General features: G+C 39.6%; 1 protein-coding gene across 2 annotated transcripts in view; it reads left to right on the top strand.

The window, feature by feature from the left end:
- The first annotated feature begins 8,683 nt into the window (after positions 1-8,683).
- Positions 8,684-17,369, top strand: part of enc2 (ectodermal-neural cortex 2) — a 43,520-nt gene continuing 34,834 nt past the window's right edge. The window contains exons 1-2 of one of the 2 annotated variants that reach the window (XM_020456569.2): positions 8,846-8,985; positions 13,942-14,059. In XM_020456569.2, coding sequence (XP_020312158.1) covers positions 13,996-14,059 — 64 coding nt within the window. In that variant the 5' untranslated portion in view covers positions 8,846-8,985; positions 13,942-13,995. Of the gene's footprint in view, positions 8,986-13,941; positions 14,060-17,369 lie in introns of both variants that reach the window. The other variant, XM_020456570.2, reaches the window with a different exon arrangement.

Raw genomic sequence — 17,369 nt, 5'->3', positions numbered from 1 at the left:
TAAAAGTAAAGAAAATGACTAAAGTGAAAGTGAAAGTCACCCAGTAAAATACTACATGAGTAAAAGTCTGAAAGTATTTGGTTTTAAATGTACTTAAGTTTCAAAAGAAAATGACGAATAGCCAGGGGCACCCTGCAACACTCAGACATCATTTTCAAATGAAGCATTTGTGATTAGTGAGTCCGCCAGATCAGAGGCAGGAGGGATGACCAGGGATGTTCTCTTGATAAGTGTGAGAATTGGACCATTTTCCTGTCTGAAATGTAATAACACTTTTGGGTGTCAGGGAAAATGTATGGAGTAAAAAGTACATACTTTTCTTTATGAATGTAGTGAAGTAAAAGCAAGAGTTGGCAAAAATATAAATAGTAAAGTACAGTAAAAACTACTTAAGTAGTACTTTAAAGTATTTTTACTTAACCCTTGAGTAGTCTTAACATTCTGTATACTCCCCTTGTCCTTAAGGTAAAAAAATGACCCGCCTTCACTAAACCCCTAAAGAAAAGCAGCTTAATTGAATTTTAAACCCCAAATCTATTTTGCATGAAGAAACAACCTGTCATTAATCACAAACTTTGTGAATATCTGGGTTTTCCCTCTTCACAATGCAGAAAGATCGCATTTAATCAGTGGACACCACTCGTTTTTATTACAACACACCTGTCATAATTGTTTTCTTTACTAAAGTAGAGGTTTATTATTATTAGTATTAGTGCTAAAGGTACCACATACAATTTTTAGCAAGAGATAGCACTTGTATAGCCCAAGAAAGTAGCATAAATGTGCAGAAAGTAGTTTTGAATGCATTTTATTGAAGGGAAACAATAACAGTCTTGAACTTTTTTGGCAACATGGGGATATATTCTTATATACTGTACAATGAGGAATTCAACTACAAAATACTAGTCTTCTCCCATTTTTTAAACCATTGCCCCCACCTACAAGGTGTATAAACAACAACAATAAATAAGAATAAAATAATAGATACAAAACAAAAACATGAACATAAATCAATCAACACTAATTAGCACAATTAGGACAGTATGCAAGTGTGTGTGCATGGACTTTGCAGATGTATCTCACATGTGCAGCACATAGTATTTATTTTACAGTTCTTCTTTGGGGTGGGGGGTAGAATTGGCATCTCCTTCTCTTGCTTGCCCTAGCTGCAGCCTAAGGTGGATCAGGACAAGATTCAGCCCCCTGAACAGCTTTCACAAGCACTGAAGAGGCTGCTGTGCAGAGGAGGTGCTCCCCATTCTTTGAATGTGTGGGGTTACAAGTGCCTTTCCCAGCTGCTCCAGGAACACCTTCCTCTTGTTCCACTTATCAGGCATCCAGGTAGGGTTGATCTTGCTCAATATCACGATGGCATTGTATAAGGCCAGCGGGCAGTCATCCTCCTGCAGCTGTAAGTTCCAATCACCATGTCCAGGTTGTCTACGCCTCCTTTGTTGTGCTTCCTGTCCTCAAGATCATTGATCTCAGCCGTTTTGTGCAGTGTGCTCAGGAGGACCACATAAGAAACTAGAGTGGTGGTGGGGTGAAGGCAAACTTTGATGAGAAGGCCTCTCTCCCCCTTGTTGTGAGGAGTGCAGGGGGGAGCTCAGGCTTGTTCTTTCTAACTGTGCCAACCATGGGGATCTTCCTCTTCAGGAGATGCTGACTGAGTTTAATCAGTAGCACACATAATCTCAATTTCTCATTGTGTGCGTGTGTGTGTGTGTCTTTGTAGTTTTTGTGGTGTGTAAATGATTTTATAACTCCTGGGTCAAAAATGACCCTAAGACAATCTTTGTACTCTGGTGGTGTACAGCTTTCATGGAAATATGAACAAAGGCAATGTTTCACTTTTTCTAATGTTGGGATCACTCTAGGAAAAGTCATGAAATTTCAAGTTGAAAAAATATAATTTAAGGGGTTTTCTCTGCTGTTAAACATAGTGGTGGGTCATTTTTTTTTACCCTTAAGACAACACAAGGTTTAAGTACATTACACCAGTGACTAGAGGTAATGCCACAGTTGCTCATCAATAAGTTAACTGGTCAGGATAACAATGTTGTTAATTCACATTTTGAGGCCTGTTTTATTCTGTGTTACAACACATTCCCCATAGCACAGAAAGGATACTGAGATCCTTGAGAGGGCATACTTGTCAACCCTTGAGCTTAGCGAAAGATAACCTTGGTATGCCATGAATGCATGATCTGCTGGATTAAATTATTTCAACCGCTCTCAGTGCTTTTGTTTGGGAGGGCTTTCTGAAATAAAAGTCACATCTTCCTTTACTCATTTTATAAATCCAAAGTCCAATTAAGTCCAATGTGTTAGAACAACATTGCTGTTGCTGATAATGAAGTGAAAATGACAGTGTGTGCTAGGATGGACAGGACAGCCCATCTGATCTCAAGTCCATTCCTGCCTACTGTCCCTTTGCACTGGAGACAGTAAGAAAAACTCCTCTGTTTTCATTTGGGAAGATTTATTCCTTTTTAGCTCCTAGTTGACAAATGGCCTCAACAGCACTTCTCTATCAAACCGTTATGGGACGTTTTATTATTTGAAGTGACCATTATCAGAATTGGTAGCCTCGCAATTACCAGACTGATAACAGAATGTAAGCTCGCGAGACGTCCGGATGGTTGTACGAGGTTATAGAATTGGGGCCATCTTTTTCCCCATTAGCCACCCAGAATGGTCTATGTACCTTCAGTTTCATTACCCTTGTAACTGGAGCTTGTGATGGTCGGGGTAATGGCTCTGCTCTGTTTTTTTCCATGGAAGAGAGAGGAGATTTATGGAGGGGTGGAGGGGTTCAGGCAGCCCTGTATTCTGACGTTCAGAGCTGCTCATCACCCGGGATTGTAACGTGAGCAATCGGCCCAACACAGGACTTGGCATGCTCAGGATGGCTGAAATAGCATTTTCCATAAGGCATGAAGAGAGGGCCATGAAATCCAACCACTCTCTAGGCGCTGGGCCAAATGCTCCTCTGGCGCACTGCACCCTTCCCTCCTCCCCTGCAATCTTCCCCCACACCACCCCTCTACACCGACAACTATTTCACACACACACACACATATACTCCACCTCACACAAACTTTGGAACATGTGCAGCGAGGACTGAAAACACACAGAGCCACTGAAATGACACCCTCTCTCAGGCCACTTTATCAAGAGTATCATAGGTGCACACCTGTTCCTAGAGGAATCTGATATACCAGAAGCATTGGTTATGCCATTTGATACAATTTGATAACATTTAAACAGAAATTGCATTCTTTCTTTCTTTTTAAGTGTGAACTCTAAACTCAATTTTCTTTTAAATAATGCATGATTTGAGAGCAATGTAATGGTATACACAAGATTCTACAGTATAAGCACTCAGGATTCAAATGGGTTAAATAGAAGGATTAAAATAGATGTCATATCAGTTGCAATATTTAGAAATGGTTTCATTCACATCAGCTGAATCGGTTAGTTAGCCATTGTTTTCCAATCGAAATCACATGTACCATACGATCTATTCAAGGGATGGGCAACTGACGGCCCTTTGTTGAAATTTGGTTGTGCATCAGTTTTTCTCTTGTCCGTGACTGTCAGTTGCTCAATTAGCCCATGTCAGCTAACATTTTTTAGATTGGTAAGTTAGTCTAGCCAGCTATCTAAACTAATAGTAATAATGGTCGAATTACCGACCATGAGCACCATTGATTTTGTTAGTCACGCTCAAAAAGATATCATATTAAAAACTGCAATAATTTCTCTCCACCCTATGGCAAAATATGTAGAAATGCATGAAGTTAGTTCAACATTTTCTAAATCTTCTCTCCACCCTATGGCAGAATTTCACTTGGGCCCCCTAAAGGCTAGAGCCAGATCTGACTGCATGTGTGGGTAGGGATGTGGGTACGCAGGCCCCTGAGCCACTGCAGCCCCTCATGATGAGTTAGGATTTTTTGTGACCCCCACCCCCATCAAAGTTGCCCATCCTTGTGCTAGACCATAAGGTATGAAATAATAGACCATATTAAAGTGATACTCATTTATTGGGATATTGGAGACACATTCTTTAAATGAACATTGACCAAGCAATTAGAATAGTTCATGAAGATTTAATTTCAGCTTTTCTGTCATCAAGTGTTTTACAGGTATTATTTACTCTGATTCTGCAGCTATAGAGCGTTGAGACTTGCAGGGTATCAAAGTCACAGATGTGCATGAATAGCATGGCTTGGCTGGCATATCACAACTCTTGGCTCAAGTCAGAAACACGCACCACATATTGGATTTGCACTACACTAAACACAGCAGAAGGGAAACTAATGCTGTATATATCTCCTGCTGAATACAAAAGAGTCGATCCTCATTTCAGCAACCCACCATCTCAGATTGTTCTGAAGTTTCTGTAGCTAGAAAGAGATTCCCTGTGAATCTGGTGGTGGTTATTTTCCCCTGTTCAAAGAAATTAATAATTGAAGTCACTTGCATTATTTACTATAAAGTAGTGTGAAAGTGCCATGTTTCCTGCTAAATTGCTACACTTTTCTACATCGCTACACAGCTGGTGCACAAAATCTAATATGAATGACTTTAATGCTGGGAAACTTAAATCCGTTTTACCTCATTTCTACCAGCATGTTACATGTGCAACCAGAAAATACTAAAACTGCATTGTTGGTTAAGGGCTTGTAAGTAAGCTGTAAGTGTTGCGGAACTGGTGGCAGTAAAATCAGATGTAGGAGAGCAGAAATAGGTAATCGCCGGAGCAGTTTAATTTAAAAACCAACGGAAAATAAAAAAGAACCTACATGGGTACAAAACCCGACGCGCACCAGTAACATAGTGCACAAGCACTTACAAACAAACAATTCCACACAAGGACATGGGGGGAACAGAGGGTTAAATACACAACACTTAATGAGAAACCAGGTGTGTAGGAAAACAAGACAAAACAAATGGAAAATGAAAAGTGGACCGACAATGGCTAGAAGACCGGTGACGCTGACCGCCGAACACCGCCCGAACAAGGAGAGGAAACGACTTCGGTGGAAGTCGTGACATAAGCATTGATTTTTTAATCCACTTTTGTAACATTGACACAGGGAGTCAGAAAGCAGGTGCAGTTAGTGAGCTTAAAAACAAAGAACATGGAATGATACAAAAGAAGAGAAGTGTCTGACATGAAACACAAACAATACTGCCTAACTACTACTAACAGAAGAGTGCTATAAGAAGGCTAAGTAATCAAGGAGTAATGAGGGCCACGTGTAACTGACGGGATGCAGGTGTGCGTAATGGTGGTTGCCAGGACCGATGGTTAGTAGACCAGCGACGTCAAACGCCAGAGGGGAAGAGAACGCCACAGGGGAAGAGCGGGAGTAGACGTGACAAAAGTCTCTTGTGTTTATTAAATAAATCACAACATTTAATTTGCAACTTGCGGTAGAAAATCAATAGATTTGGCTCATGATGAAAATACATTGTGTGGTCATCCTTGCAATTCAAGCCAGTCCTTCATTAAAGTAATTCAGTTTGTCCTAGTCTTACACTAAATCTGTGTCCATGAAATTTCCCCCTTGTGTGTGGTGTATTCCCTTAAAAAGGGTCTAGATTAGTTACTGTTAGACCATTCTTGGTGAACAAGCAAACCATTAGGCTACAGTAGTTCTAATGGTTGCAATGTTATGGTCTCTAATGGTCTTCAATGGTAAAAGTCCCAAACACACACTGTATAGTGTTTTGCAATGGTAATGACATTGGGTTCTATTAGGGTTGTCATAATATTTTAGTCCCAAGCCCATTTCTCCATCAACGTTTTGGGCTTGTGGGAAAAGTCTTCATGTGAGAATTGTACCATGTGGATAGCCCTCTCAGAGAGCTGCCACTTGTTGGACTATTCAAGGAGAGTTGGGTTGAAGCATTAGGTTGCTAAGAGAAGGACACATTTAATTGCTTTCATAGAGGATTGGCTTGAATTGTGAGGATGACCAGACAATAACTTTCATAATACTTTTCAGTGACTAATTTCTCTGAACAGGGGAAAAAACATTTCAGATTCACAGGGAATACATTACATAGTATGAGGAAGCAATACTACAAGCCACAACTTCATACTACTTATAGGCACTACTTCATACTTCTTCTCAAATATAAACAATTGATACTGGGTTTTTTCACCCACCATGTCTTACTCATTGGTAGGAAGAAGTTTGGTCCAAATCCAAAGGGGGAAAGTGACCCTTGTTATACAACCATTAAAGGAAAGGATGTACTTAGAAAAAGGTCAAAGGTGTGCAATGCGCCTGGACACATTTTCAGTGGTCATCTATGATGATTCTTCACATTTTCAGAGTAACTCTGTCTCAATGCCTCACATCTTTCACCCAAACCTTTCTCTACTTTTCTTAAGGGACAGAGCAACATAAACAACACCGGTTGGCAGGATACAGAGCAACATAAACAACACCAGATGGCAGGATACAGAGCAACATAAACAACACCGGTTGGCAGGTAACAATCCACCTGTGAATACTTTCGCAAGGCACTGTACCCTCTAGTCTACTGAATAGATTGGTAAAGGGATATTGTCCCTGTGTGTATTTAACCCAAAAAATAATATACTGGTAAACAAAATGTGTTGATAAGGCAGAGTCAACATATTGTACAGAATAATCATGGATAACCAGAACGCCATTGTCAATCACACATATGAGAATCTGCTCACTAATCTGCTCACAAACCATGAGCCGTGTCATGAAGCCTTTGCGCAATAAACATTCTGTTCTGCAAAAAAAAAAATTGGTGCCAAATCGGCTGTATAATATGGCAAACAAGCAACTGAAGGTGCAAATACCACTCCCAGCTGTTCAAATCTCTGCCTACTTTCATAGATGTATTTTAATAATCCATCTGGTGCCAGATCACAGGCTGTTCTCAACACATTATTCAGTTTCACTGATAGCTATCAGACATCTAAATATGGGACTGCTGCAAAACCACAACGAGCTCAATGACCTGACATTTGCTAATTTACTATCAACTGTGAGAGACAGCCCACTCAGCATATCTAACCTAACCTGATACAGTATGGGAGCACACCTAAGTCTGATCCTTCAGAACATGTCTTGTGTTGTTGCTCCCACCTCCCTCTAGCAGTTTCATCAGATCTGCCAACAATAAAGAGTTGTGTCCAAGTGAATGGGCTAATGTCTGATTTGGGACTGGCTAACATACTTTGTCTCTATGTCCTCAAATGTATCCTCAATCACTGTTTTTGTTATGCTATAATGGCCAAACAACCACTGAGGTTTGAAAATGACTTGGTTGTATGTGTCAGTTTTCAGTTTTCATATTTCCCTAGCTTATAATACTGATGTTGAAGAGCTTCAGTAAAGAACTGCTGACAAACCAATATATTTTCAGATTAAGAGGAATCTCAGTACCTTCAGAAAGTATTCATACCCCTTGACTTTTTCCACATGTTGTTGTGTTACAGCCTGAATCTACACACAATACCCTATAATGTCAAAGTGGAATTATGTTTTTAGACATTTTTACAAATGAATAAACAATTAAAAGCTGAAATATCTTGAGTCAATAAATATTCAACCCGTTTGTTATGGCAAGCTTAGAGTTCAGGAGTACAAATGTAGTTTAACATGATTGTTTAATTTTATCTTGAAAATTAAAAATATATATATTGTACAATCCAGGTGTGCAAAGGTCTTAGAGACTTACCCAGAAAGACTCAAAGCTGTAATCGCTACCAAAGGTGATTCTAACATGTGTTGACTCAGGGGGTTGAATACTTATGTAATCAAGATATATACTAGTGTTAAAAAATGTGTTTATTTTTATTTTTTACAAATGTTAGCATTTTTCTTACACTTTGAAATGACAGAGAATGTTGTGTTGCTTGTTGACAACAAAAAAAGACAATTAAATGAAGGCACTGTACCTGCAGCAGTACAAATCTCAAGTGTACTTAATTAGCAAGCACCAGTATTAGGTATGTTTCTCTGTTGCCCTCTTGCATTCAATAGATACTGTTTCATTTCAATTCTATACTAGTTCCTCCTAAAACTTCATTAGAGTTTATTATCTAGGCCTATCTCTATTGGACTGCATAATGTACCTTGCTTGCTTATACCTCCTTTTGTAAGTGACTTATTAATTCCCTTGAAAATGGCTTTTCTGTGGACAAAGTGACGTTTTATTTACACTATATGCAAAAATGTATGCAGCGGGGTACAGTTGTAGGCCTAGTTCCACTAGAGGGAACTCTACACTAGGTAAATGCAAAATGATAGATGAACCCACACCACAAAAAAGGCTATATCAAGTCGCAGTGCAAAACATGAACCGAATAAAAATACCTACCAGATTAACTAACATGTTGTATTTTTCCTTGTTAGATGGTTTAACTTGTTCCTTTTCATTTTTGAGTTGATGTGGCATATTTTGTAAAAAGCCTTGTTTTTCGAGTAATATCATGGCTAGGGAGAGAGTGCCCTAACATTTGTGGGAAGACATGAGAAAAACAGTAATTTAAAACAAATTATAGAGGTTGTGGCGAGCGTTCTTGCAAATTACTGTATCTCTGTACTGTAATTAATTGTCGACGGGCGTGCTATTGTTTTGCTGTTACTGTCAAGAGGAAGAGGGCGAAACCCACTTCGTCATTCAATTCGATTGGTGTATTAGTTGTCAAAATCGCGCCCATTTCCAGAAAGGTCTACTTTTATTGGCTGTTTTGCAGATTTGCATGAAATAGGTTAACGGGATTGGGTGAGGACACGTCAATCACTTGCAAGCGAGACCACTGGATATGAATTTTTCTGATTTCCCACCTCAGACAGAACTCAGCTGCAGACAAAGTGGCTTGAAAGGACCTCAACTACTAGAGTGAAATTTAAATAATGGCTTTAGCAATTGACCAGAAACTGTACACCTCTTGGGTTCCCGTCTAACAACCATATTTATGTGAGTATACAGTCAAGCGTTATTACTTTACAAATGTTCGTTTATGTGGATAATGTTTGCTAGCTTGTCTGACTAAAGTCTTGACAGAACAGGGGTAACATTTAGCTAGCTAAAGTTGGGTTGTTTGCTAGCTTGCTAACTGTTAGCCTAGCGAATTGCCTGGTTAGGCTGTTGAATAACTTATTTGCATAGTATAAGTAACTAGCTAGCTAGGTAGATAGCTAAAACAAGGTTACTCTTGTTTCCTTGGTGCCAATTTGTGGTCACTCTAGACTAGACCCCCCCTCCCCAACAAACTAGCTAGCTAATGTAACAGGCTACTGTAGTTAGCTTGCAAAGCGGTTAGGTAGATTACGTTAACTAGCTGGCTAACGTTACTCATTTACAAAACCATCGTGAAAGCGCAGACCAGGTAGTTTTTATATTTTCAAAATAAAACGATGTTTGGCCGTGGCTATGTCAGCAGCCTGGTTAACTTCCCTTACCAATGTGAGCTTTTCCAATCATAATCAGACTGAAGCTATCCTTCAGTGCAACGTATTGGGATGCTTTGACGGTTCGGTCCAATAGCATGTGGAAGCTTTCTAGCCAAGCCAACTAGCTAAGAAACCACATTTGGATGTATTCAACTTTTAGTACTTTTTAGATGTTTTAATACGGACTAATTCAATTGACATCCCCACTCAATAACAAAACTGAAAATCCATTAGCATCTAACGTTACCAGTAATTACTGAATCATTGAATATGACTAATTGAAAAGCCATTGAAATCTGAAGGATTCTCCCCCCCACACACACCTTTTGTTTACACTTTTTGTTTTCATTCTACCAAACGTTAAAACTGCTGTTGGCTAGAGGTCCCTGAGCTGTTTCAACAGCAGTTGTAGGCTAGGTGATATACTTTGTTACCATATTATTTATCAGACATTAGTTTTATTAGCTAGCAGATTGTAACGGGCTAATGTGATGTCTTTGGAGATACTGTCTAAATTCTCGATTCGGGTTAACATTTCTTAGAAATGTCTGTGTCCAGTTGCAGGTGGTTCGACAAAAACCAGATAACTCATAAAGATATTCAAGTGGAAATTACAGCATTTGAACTACTTTGCAGATATGAAACGCACACAATCATAATATCACATTCACAGTTTATGCTACAAAAACCACTTTTATAAGAGGTTTTAAAAATAGGTTATATTTGATTAAAAATTCCATGACAGAGTAAGGCATTGATGGTAGAATAGATGGATGCAGTTCAATGCATGATTAATATAATTGACCAATGCATTTCTTGGTAGTCCAAAAAATATTGCTGTCAGGTTGTAAATCACAGCTGGCCTGGTACATTGTTTGCTGCCTCCACCCATAATGGATGCACTGTTTCAGTTGAAATGACTCAATATTTTGGACAAAAACGGACAAATGTAACTAAGGCAGGGAATGTCAATACAATCAAACTAGCAAAGGAAATGATCACAAGTCAGTCATAATGTGGCTAATAGGCTAGCGTATCTATTTATGTAGCTATTTATTTAACAAGTTAAAAACACAGAGCTTAACGTTAGCTAGCTAGCTGCTGGGAGGATGACATGTCATTGCAGGAGTAAGTGATTGAGTGACTAACTTTTTTTCAGTGGCTACAGCTAGATACAGGTATCATTTGGTTAGCTTGCAAAAAATGTAAATCGCTTTGCTAGCTAGCTATGCTGAACTTATGCTAACTGTGGATAACAGTCGTTCATCTCTTGTGTTTGTAAATTCACTCCGCCTATCTACTCCGATTTTAGAGCACTAACGTCTGAGTGTACCAGAGTGCAGATTAATTGATGAATTTACGAACATGCAACACCTGCTGAAAGTGTCTGGTGTCAGTAAACGTCAGCAAAGAAAGTAATCCAATTGTTGCCAGCAGCACAGTTAGTCACTAACATTCTACATAACATGAAAACAGCCTAACCAGCTCGGGCTAGGGCGAGTAAAATGGTCAGAGTGAGGTGCTCTCTCATTTGTGTCTGGAAGTAGCTAGCAAGCTAGCCAACTTTAGCCAGTTAGCTTGTGTGCTTGACTGCCAATAGTGAGGAACCCTACTCCTCGGCCAGAGCGTCCTGCTATTACAGCCTCCACTCTTCTGGGTAGGCTTTCCACTAGATGTTGGAACCTTGCTGCGAGTACTTGCTTTCATTCAGCTAAAAATAGCATTATTGAGGTCAGGGCTCTGTTCAGGCCAGTCAAGTTCTTCCACACCGATCTCGACAAACCATTTCTGTATGGACATCGCTTTGTGCACGGGGGCATTGTCATGCTGAAACAGGAAAGGACCTTCCACAAACTGTTGGACCCACAAAGTTGGAAGCACAGAATTGTCTAGAATATCATTGTATGCTGTAGCGTTAAGATTTCCCTTCACTGGAACTAAGGGTAGGCCCGAACCATGAAAAACAGCCCCAGACCATTATTCCTCCTCTACCAAACTTTACAGTTGGCACTATGCATTTGGGCAGGTAGTGTTCTCCTGGAATCCACCAAACCCAGATTTGTCCTTCGGACTGCCAGATGGTGAAGCGTGCTTCGTTGCTCCAGAGAACACATTTCCACTGCTCCAGAGTCCAATGGCGATGAGTTTTACACCATTACAGTCGACACTTGGCATTGCGCATGGTGACCTTAGGCTTGTGTGCAGCTGCTCGGCCATGGAAATCAATTTCATGAAGCTCCCAACAAACAGTTCTTGTGCTGACATTGCTTCCAGAGGCAGTTTGGTAGTGAGTGTTGCAACCGAGGACAGACAGTTTTTACTCACTACAGCCTCGTGGCTGAGTTGTTGTTGCTCCTAGATGCTTCCACTTCATAATAACAGCACTTACAGTTGACCGGAGAAGCTCTAGCAGGGAAGAAATTTGACAAACTGACTTGTTGGAAAGGTGGCATCCTATGATGGTGCCACATTGAAAGTTGCTGAGCTCTTCAGTAAGGCCATTCTATTGCCAATGTTTATCTATGGAAATTGCATGGCTGTGTGCTCTATTTTTATAGACCTGTCAGCAACGGATTTGGCTGGAATGGCCAAATTCACACATTTTGAAGGATGTCCACATACTTTAGCAATTTTAGTTTATCTAATTGCTCCGTCGTCCGAAAATGTTTTTAAAAAGATATTCTACCTGGGAGTGTATATGAACAAGTTTTAAGATTTCATGTTGCAAAAATACTCTGTTCTACTTTAAATCCATGTTTTGTACCATATTTTTGCATGGGTGTAGATCTTTGTATTGCTAACCTGTCCCGGCTAATGGAGCGTCGCATTAGCCTGTTACAATCTGCTAGCTAGGTTTGGATGGGAAGTTAGGCTAGCTCCCACCACCCAGGTTTTGAAGATGATTCATCAGCCTAGCTACTTCTTGATGGCTGGCATATAGGGATGTCATTTAAGGTCTCTGTTTAATAATGATCATAACACACTACATTTATTTACGTAAATAAGTTGTTCTAAGAAGAAAAATAGATGTTATTTGGCTCCCTACTGCATAATTACAGGTCTACAGAATAATAGACTAGGAGCGAACTGGGACCTTGGAGACTCAGAAACTAAAGCTAATATTAGTGCTGCAGTAAAACTAAATAGCCTCATTAGTTGTAGAAAATTGTTTCATTTGCAATGACCAATGGCATTGACAACACGACTTGGGACAGGGATTTTCCCAGTCGCACAAGTTCGCAGACCCATTATTAAGTTGGTTCCACTTTAGATAGGAGATTCAGTCCAGAATATAATTATTTCTGTTTTAGATTGTAAGTGCCGCTAATATCCTGCTCTAGTCTCTTCTTGCTTTTAGTGTTTGGCTTTTCTCTCTGGTCCATTGGGAACAAGGAGGGCAAAGTGGCCTCTATAACCATTGTTTCTCAGCCTTGAAGGATTAAGTCCCTCCCAACTCCTCATACCCCCACCCCCAAAGATCACCTCTATTCTACTCAGGAGAATCTCATTTTTGAAAGCTGCTGGCTTGAATGTCCCTGACTCCCTTGAGCCATTATTTCAAACACATTTTCATTAGACTCACTCACTGGCTGTCAAAGTAGCGTGATGGTTTGAACCCACATGGCCTCAGTTGAACAGATACCAGCCATTTCCCAATGTGCCGTTGGTTCCTGGTCGAGTCCCTGCAGATTGATAGAAGCTCTTGGATATTAGGACAGACTGCAAGCCAGCTGGTGATCCATTAAGCATTACTAACGCAGAGACAAGTTGCCAGCTTCTGACTCGCCCTGAAAAAGCCCCCCGTCCTCCTCCATCCTCCCTGTCTCTGACATGGAGGAGTAGCACTGGAATACCAACACTCTCTGTGAAAAGATCCTGGAAAGGCATTCAGTCAGAAGGGCTGAGATGTGTACGGAGGGAAGAAACAAGATGGAAAATAGGGACCTTTGTTTCCAGGTTGCCTAGTGGCAATGTAATTTAAAGGTCCCATTCATGTGTGAATGTCCTGGAGGTTAGGTCTAGTCTCACAGTGAATGATTCAGCAACGTCCCGATCCCGCTGGGGTTGACTGACAGTTACTATTGGCAATAACATCAACCACCACAGGAACTCCTTTGGCCATGTTATGGTTACCCGGCCTAAGTTATGTCCGAACACAAGCTGTATTGCTTTTTCCCTTCTGACTTAAAATGCTTAAAATACTTTGTTTACTGTCTCTGGACGATATGGGCATAAATGTATATCATAATGAAACTGCCGCTGTGTTGGAAGTAAGCTGAAATCCGCCAATATAGACCTGTATTGCAGTTGTCCTTAATGTGATATTGATTTATTTGACCTTCTGTTAGAAAATAACTTTTCTTAGGTTGAATAGACAGACGAGAAGCCAGTTAGGCAACCCCACAAAGAAAAACCACAATGGAAATCATGTGTTTTTATTTCAATTTTTTTATAAATATTTTTTTTTATCACCCCTCAGACGTCACAGCAGCTCTATCAGCTCAGCCTCTAGGGGGACCACTTTTTGGGACCGATGCAGACCCCCCCTCAGATCCTCACTGTCAGTGCCTGCACCTGGGTCAGCAACTTTTGCCGGCGTAAGTGGTACAGGACAATTGGCTGCACGTCCCCCTCTTCTAGCCCCCCTTGATTTTGGCAAACCCCAACTGTCCACCCCACCGTTCCATGCGTCCCCCTTCCTCCCCTCTGCATCTGCACGGCTTGCTGTGTGCCCCATCTTTTGTGACTGACCCATGCATTGTGTTTCCTGTCAACCTGACATTGTGAATCACCCTGCTGATATATGTATGTATGTGTGCCTGCCTGCCTGCTCCCCCCAACCTGCCACAACTGACCCCAAACCCCTCTCCGCTGCGGAATTCAAACTGCATGTCAGCACATCGACACGCTGCACGATTTGGACAAAATATTTAAATGCATTTATTTATTTTCAGATATTTGCAGTTACGATTTTATGAATTGCGATTTTCAAACAATTGGTTGAAAACTTGGTAATTCCATCAGACATGGTTTTAAACATGTCAGGGTAGAGTATAGAGGTCGACCGATTATTGGAGGACAAAAAAAGCAGATACCGATTTAAATAATAATATTTTTATATATATATATATATATTACACACACACACACACACACACACACACACATATTTTGGTAATAATGACAATTGCAATAATACTGAATGAACAATGAACACTTATTTTAACTTAATATAATACATAAATAAAATCAATTTAGTCTCAAATAACATGAATGATTGTTGAAAACAAACTGTAATTTCTATATGCAGGAAATCCTATTTTAATAATGGGCATGGTAAGAATTTACTACCACAGTGCGAGTCATAATTCCCATGACACCTTCAAGCAGAATCTGAAAAGCGGTTCCTTCATTAATTTATTCCATAAGATATTTTTAGATTCACTTAAAATAAGGTCTGTGTTTCGTGTAAGCTTACACCACCTTGCCAATTGTATAGCTGTGTAGATATCCATAGGACAAAGTAACTCTGATCAATATTGGCTAAATATAAGCGAAGATAAAAAAATTTGTAGAGTGGATTTATGAAAATATTTTGACAAACGTTACCTTATCCTAGTGAAATTTACACGGGTATCAAAACGCAGAGGCGGTTTAAGAATGCACGAAACACAGACCTTATTTGAAGTAGATCAAGACATTCTCTACGGAAGACATGAACGGTAAAATAACGAAGGAACCCCTTTCAAGTTCAGCCGAAATTTATTACAGGAATTATTACTCGTCTGCTATTTCTCTCTAAACCATATACCTTTGACTATTACGAGCCTGCTGCTGCCTACCACCCCTCAGTCAGACTGCTCTATCAAATCATAGACTTAACTATAATAAACACACAGAAATACTAGCCTTAGGCCAAATCCGGTAACAATCACCTCGAAAACAAAACGTTTATTCCGTTCTGTATTTTATCTAACGGGTGGCATCCATGAGTCTAAATATTCCTGTTACATTGCACAACCTTCAATGTTATGTCATAATTACGTAAAATTCTGGTCAATTAGTTCGCAAAGAGCCAGGCGGCCCAAACTGTTGCGCATACACTGACTCTGCGTGCAATGAACGCAAGAGATGACACAATTTCACCTGGTTAATATTGCCTGCTAACCTGGATTTCTTTTATCTAAATATGCAGGTTTAAAAATATACTTGTGTATTGATTTTAAGAAAGGCATTGATGTTTATGGTTAAGTACACATTGGAGCATCATATGTTATACATATGATGATAGATAAGGTTATTACACCTACATACTTTTGTATATATAGAGTATGTGGACACCCCTTCAAATGAGTGGATTTGGCTTGTAGAAAAAGAGGAGGAAGGGAAGCGCTGCTAAGGTACACAATAGTAGATCTTGGTAGACACAAGGTGCTCTTTGTTAAAAGTTGTAAATTGGTCATCAAAAAGAAAGGAGGACCAAGGCACTCTTCATATAATTAATTCATTTTAAAACGCCTTTATTTGTATGGCATGTTCAATGGAAACAGTTTTTAATTAAAAAATATATATGTTTCGGCTGCATGGCCTTCGTCAGGGAATGGATTTGTCTATTTCAGCCACAGCTGTTGCTGATGGGTGTATAAAATCGAGTACACAGCCATGCAATCACCATAGACAAACATTAGCAGTAGAATTGCCTTACTGAAGAGCTCAGTGATTTTCAAAGTGACACTGCCACCTTTCCAACAACTCAGTTCGTCAAATTTCCTCACTACTTCACAGAAGAGTTGAGGCTGTTATAGCAGCAAAGGGAGGACCAACTCCATATTAATGCCCATGATTCTGGTGAGTAGGTGTCTACATACTTTTTGTTATGGTGTGTATTACCAAACTTAAATGTTTAACATGATCATGGAGGTATTGGGTCAGTGTACCTATTAAGCCCACCAAAATCTAAGTTAAGACATTTCTAACATGTACTGCCCTCGAAAACAAATGTGTTTAAGTAGAGGTAAAATAATAGATGAATCTTTTTTTTTTTTACTTTAATGAACCTTTTTTTTTAATAAGACTTAATCTTTATAATATTAAATATATATAAAAAGTCTGGGCTGGGCTTAATTGGTACTGCTATTCTTGTTAATTAGTACAGCGTGTCTTCTTAAAGCCTATATGAAGACTGTGTCAAACCTTATTCTTCTCTCTCTGCATCAAGGACTACCTGTCCACCCCAAAAGTCTTGGAGAGAGTACAGAGGTTTCCAATCTTGGTAATCGTACCATAGCTAGATGCATAATGTGTCACTGTAGTTTGTGTTTTTAATCAACATAAATCTGAACAACAAAATTATGCTCTTGATCATTGAATATTAGGGATATCAACACACTATCCCAATTTGTGTCAATACAAACCAGGCCTAATAGGAGCATACTGGGCCTGATAGGAACAACTGTGATTATGGTGAATAGCAAAGTTTACTCCTAAACTATTTGGAAACCAGTGGTTTGGGGTATACATAAACACTACAGACTACAATATTATGCACAGTTAGTTGTGATCATATTGAACAATGTTTATTTATTGTCATTTACATTCAGTATAGAGGGAGTGCTTTTTGTGCTACTGTACCCTTTAAAGCCCACCTGAAATAAATGTAATCTATATAACAATGCAAGGTTAATTTAACAGTAAAATAAGACTAAATATATTAATGTTAGCTATGAATGCCTGAAATCTATCTTGTTGTAGTTCACCAAGTTATGATGCCACTGTGTGACTGTGACTAGGGGTGTTTTGGGGACCGTATTACTGCCACACTGGCGGTCACGAGTCATGATGGCAGTCAAATTCCATTTGAACGTTTAGTTACAGTAATTAGGCTTCTCCAAGCTCTGATGCTGCTGA

The sequence above is a fragment of the Oncorhynchus kisutch genome, linkage group LG22 (genome assembly GCF_002021735.2).
Source record: "Oncorhynchus kisutch isolate 150728-3 linkage group LG22, Okis_V2, whole genome shotgun sequence".
Lineage (NCBI taxonomy): Eukaryota > Metazoa > Chordata > Actinopteri > Salmoniformes > Salmonidae > Oncorhynchus > Oncorhynchus kisutch.
Note: the sequence above shows the minus strand (reverse complement) of the source record. Positions and strands in the feature narration are given on the sequence as shown.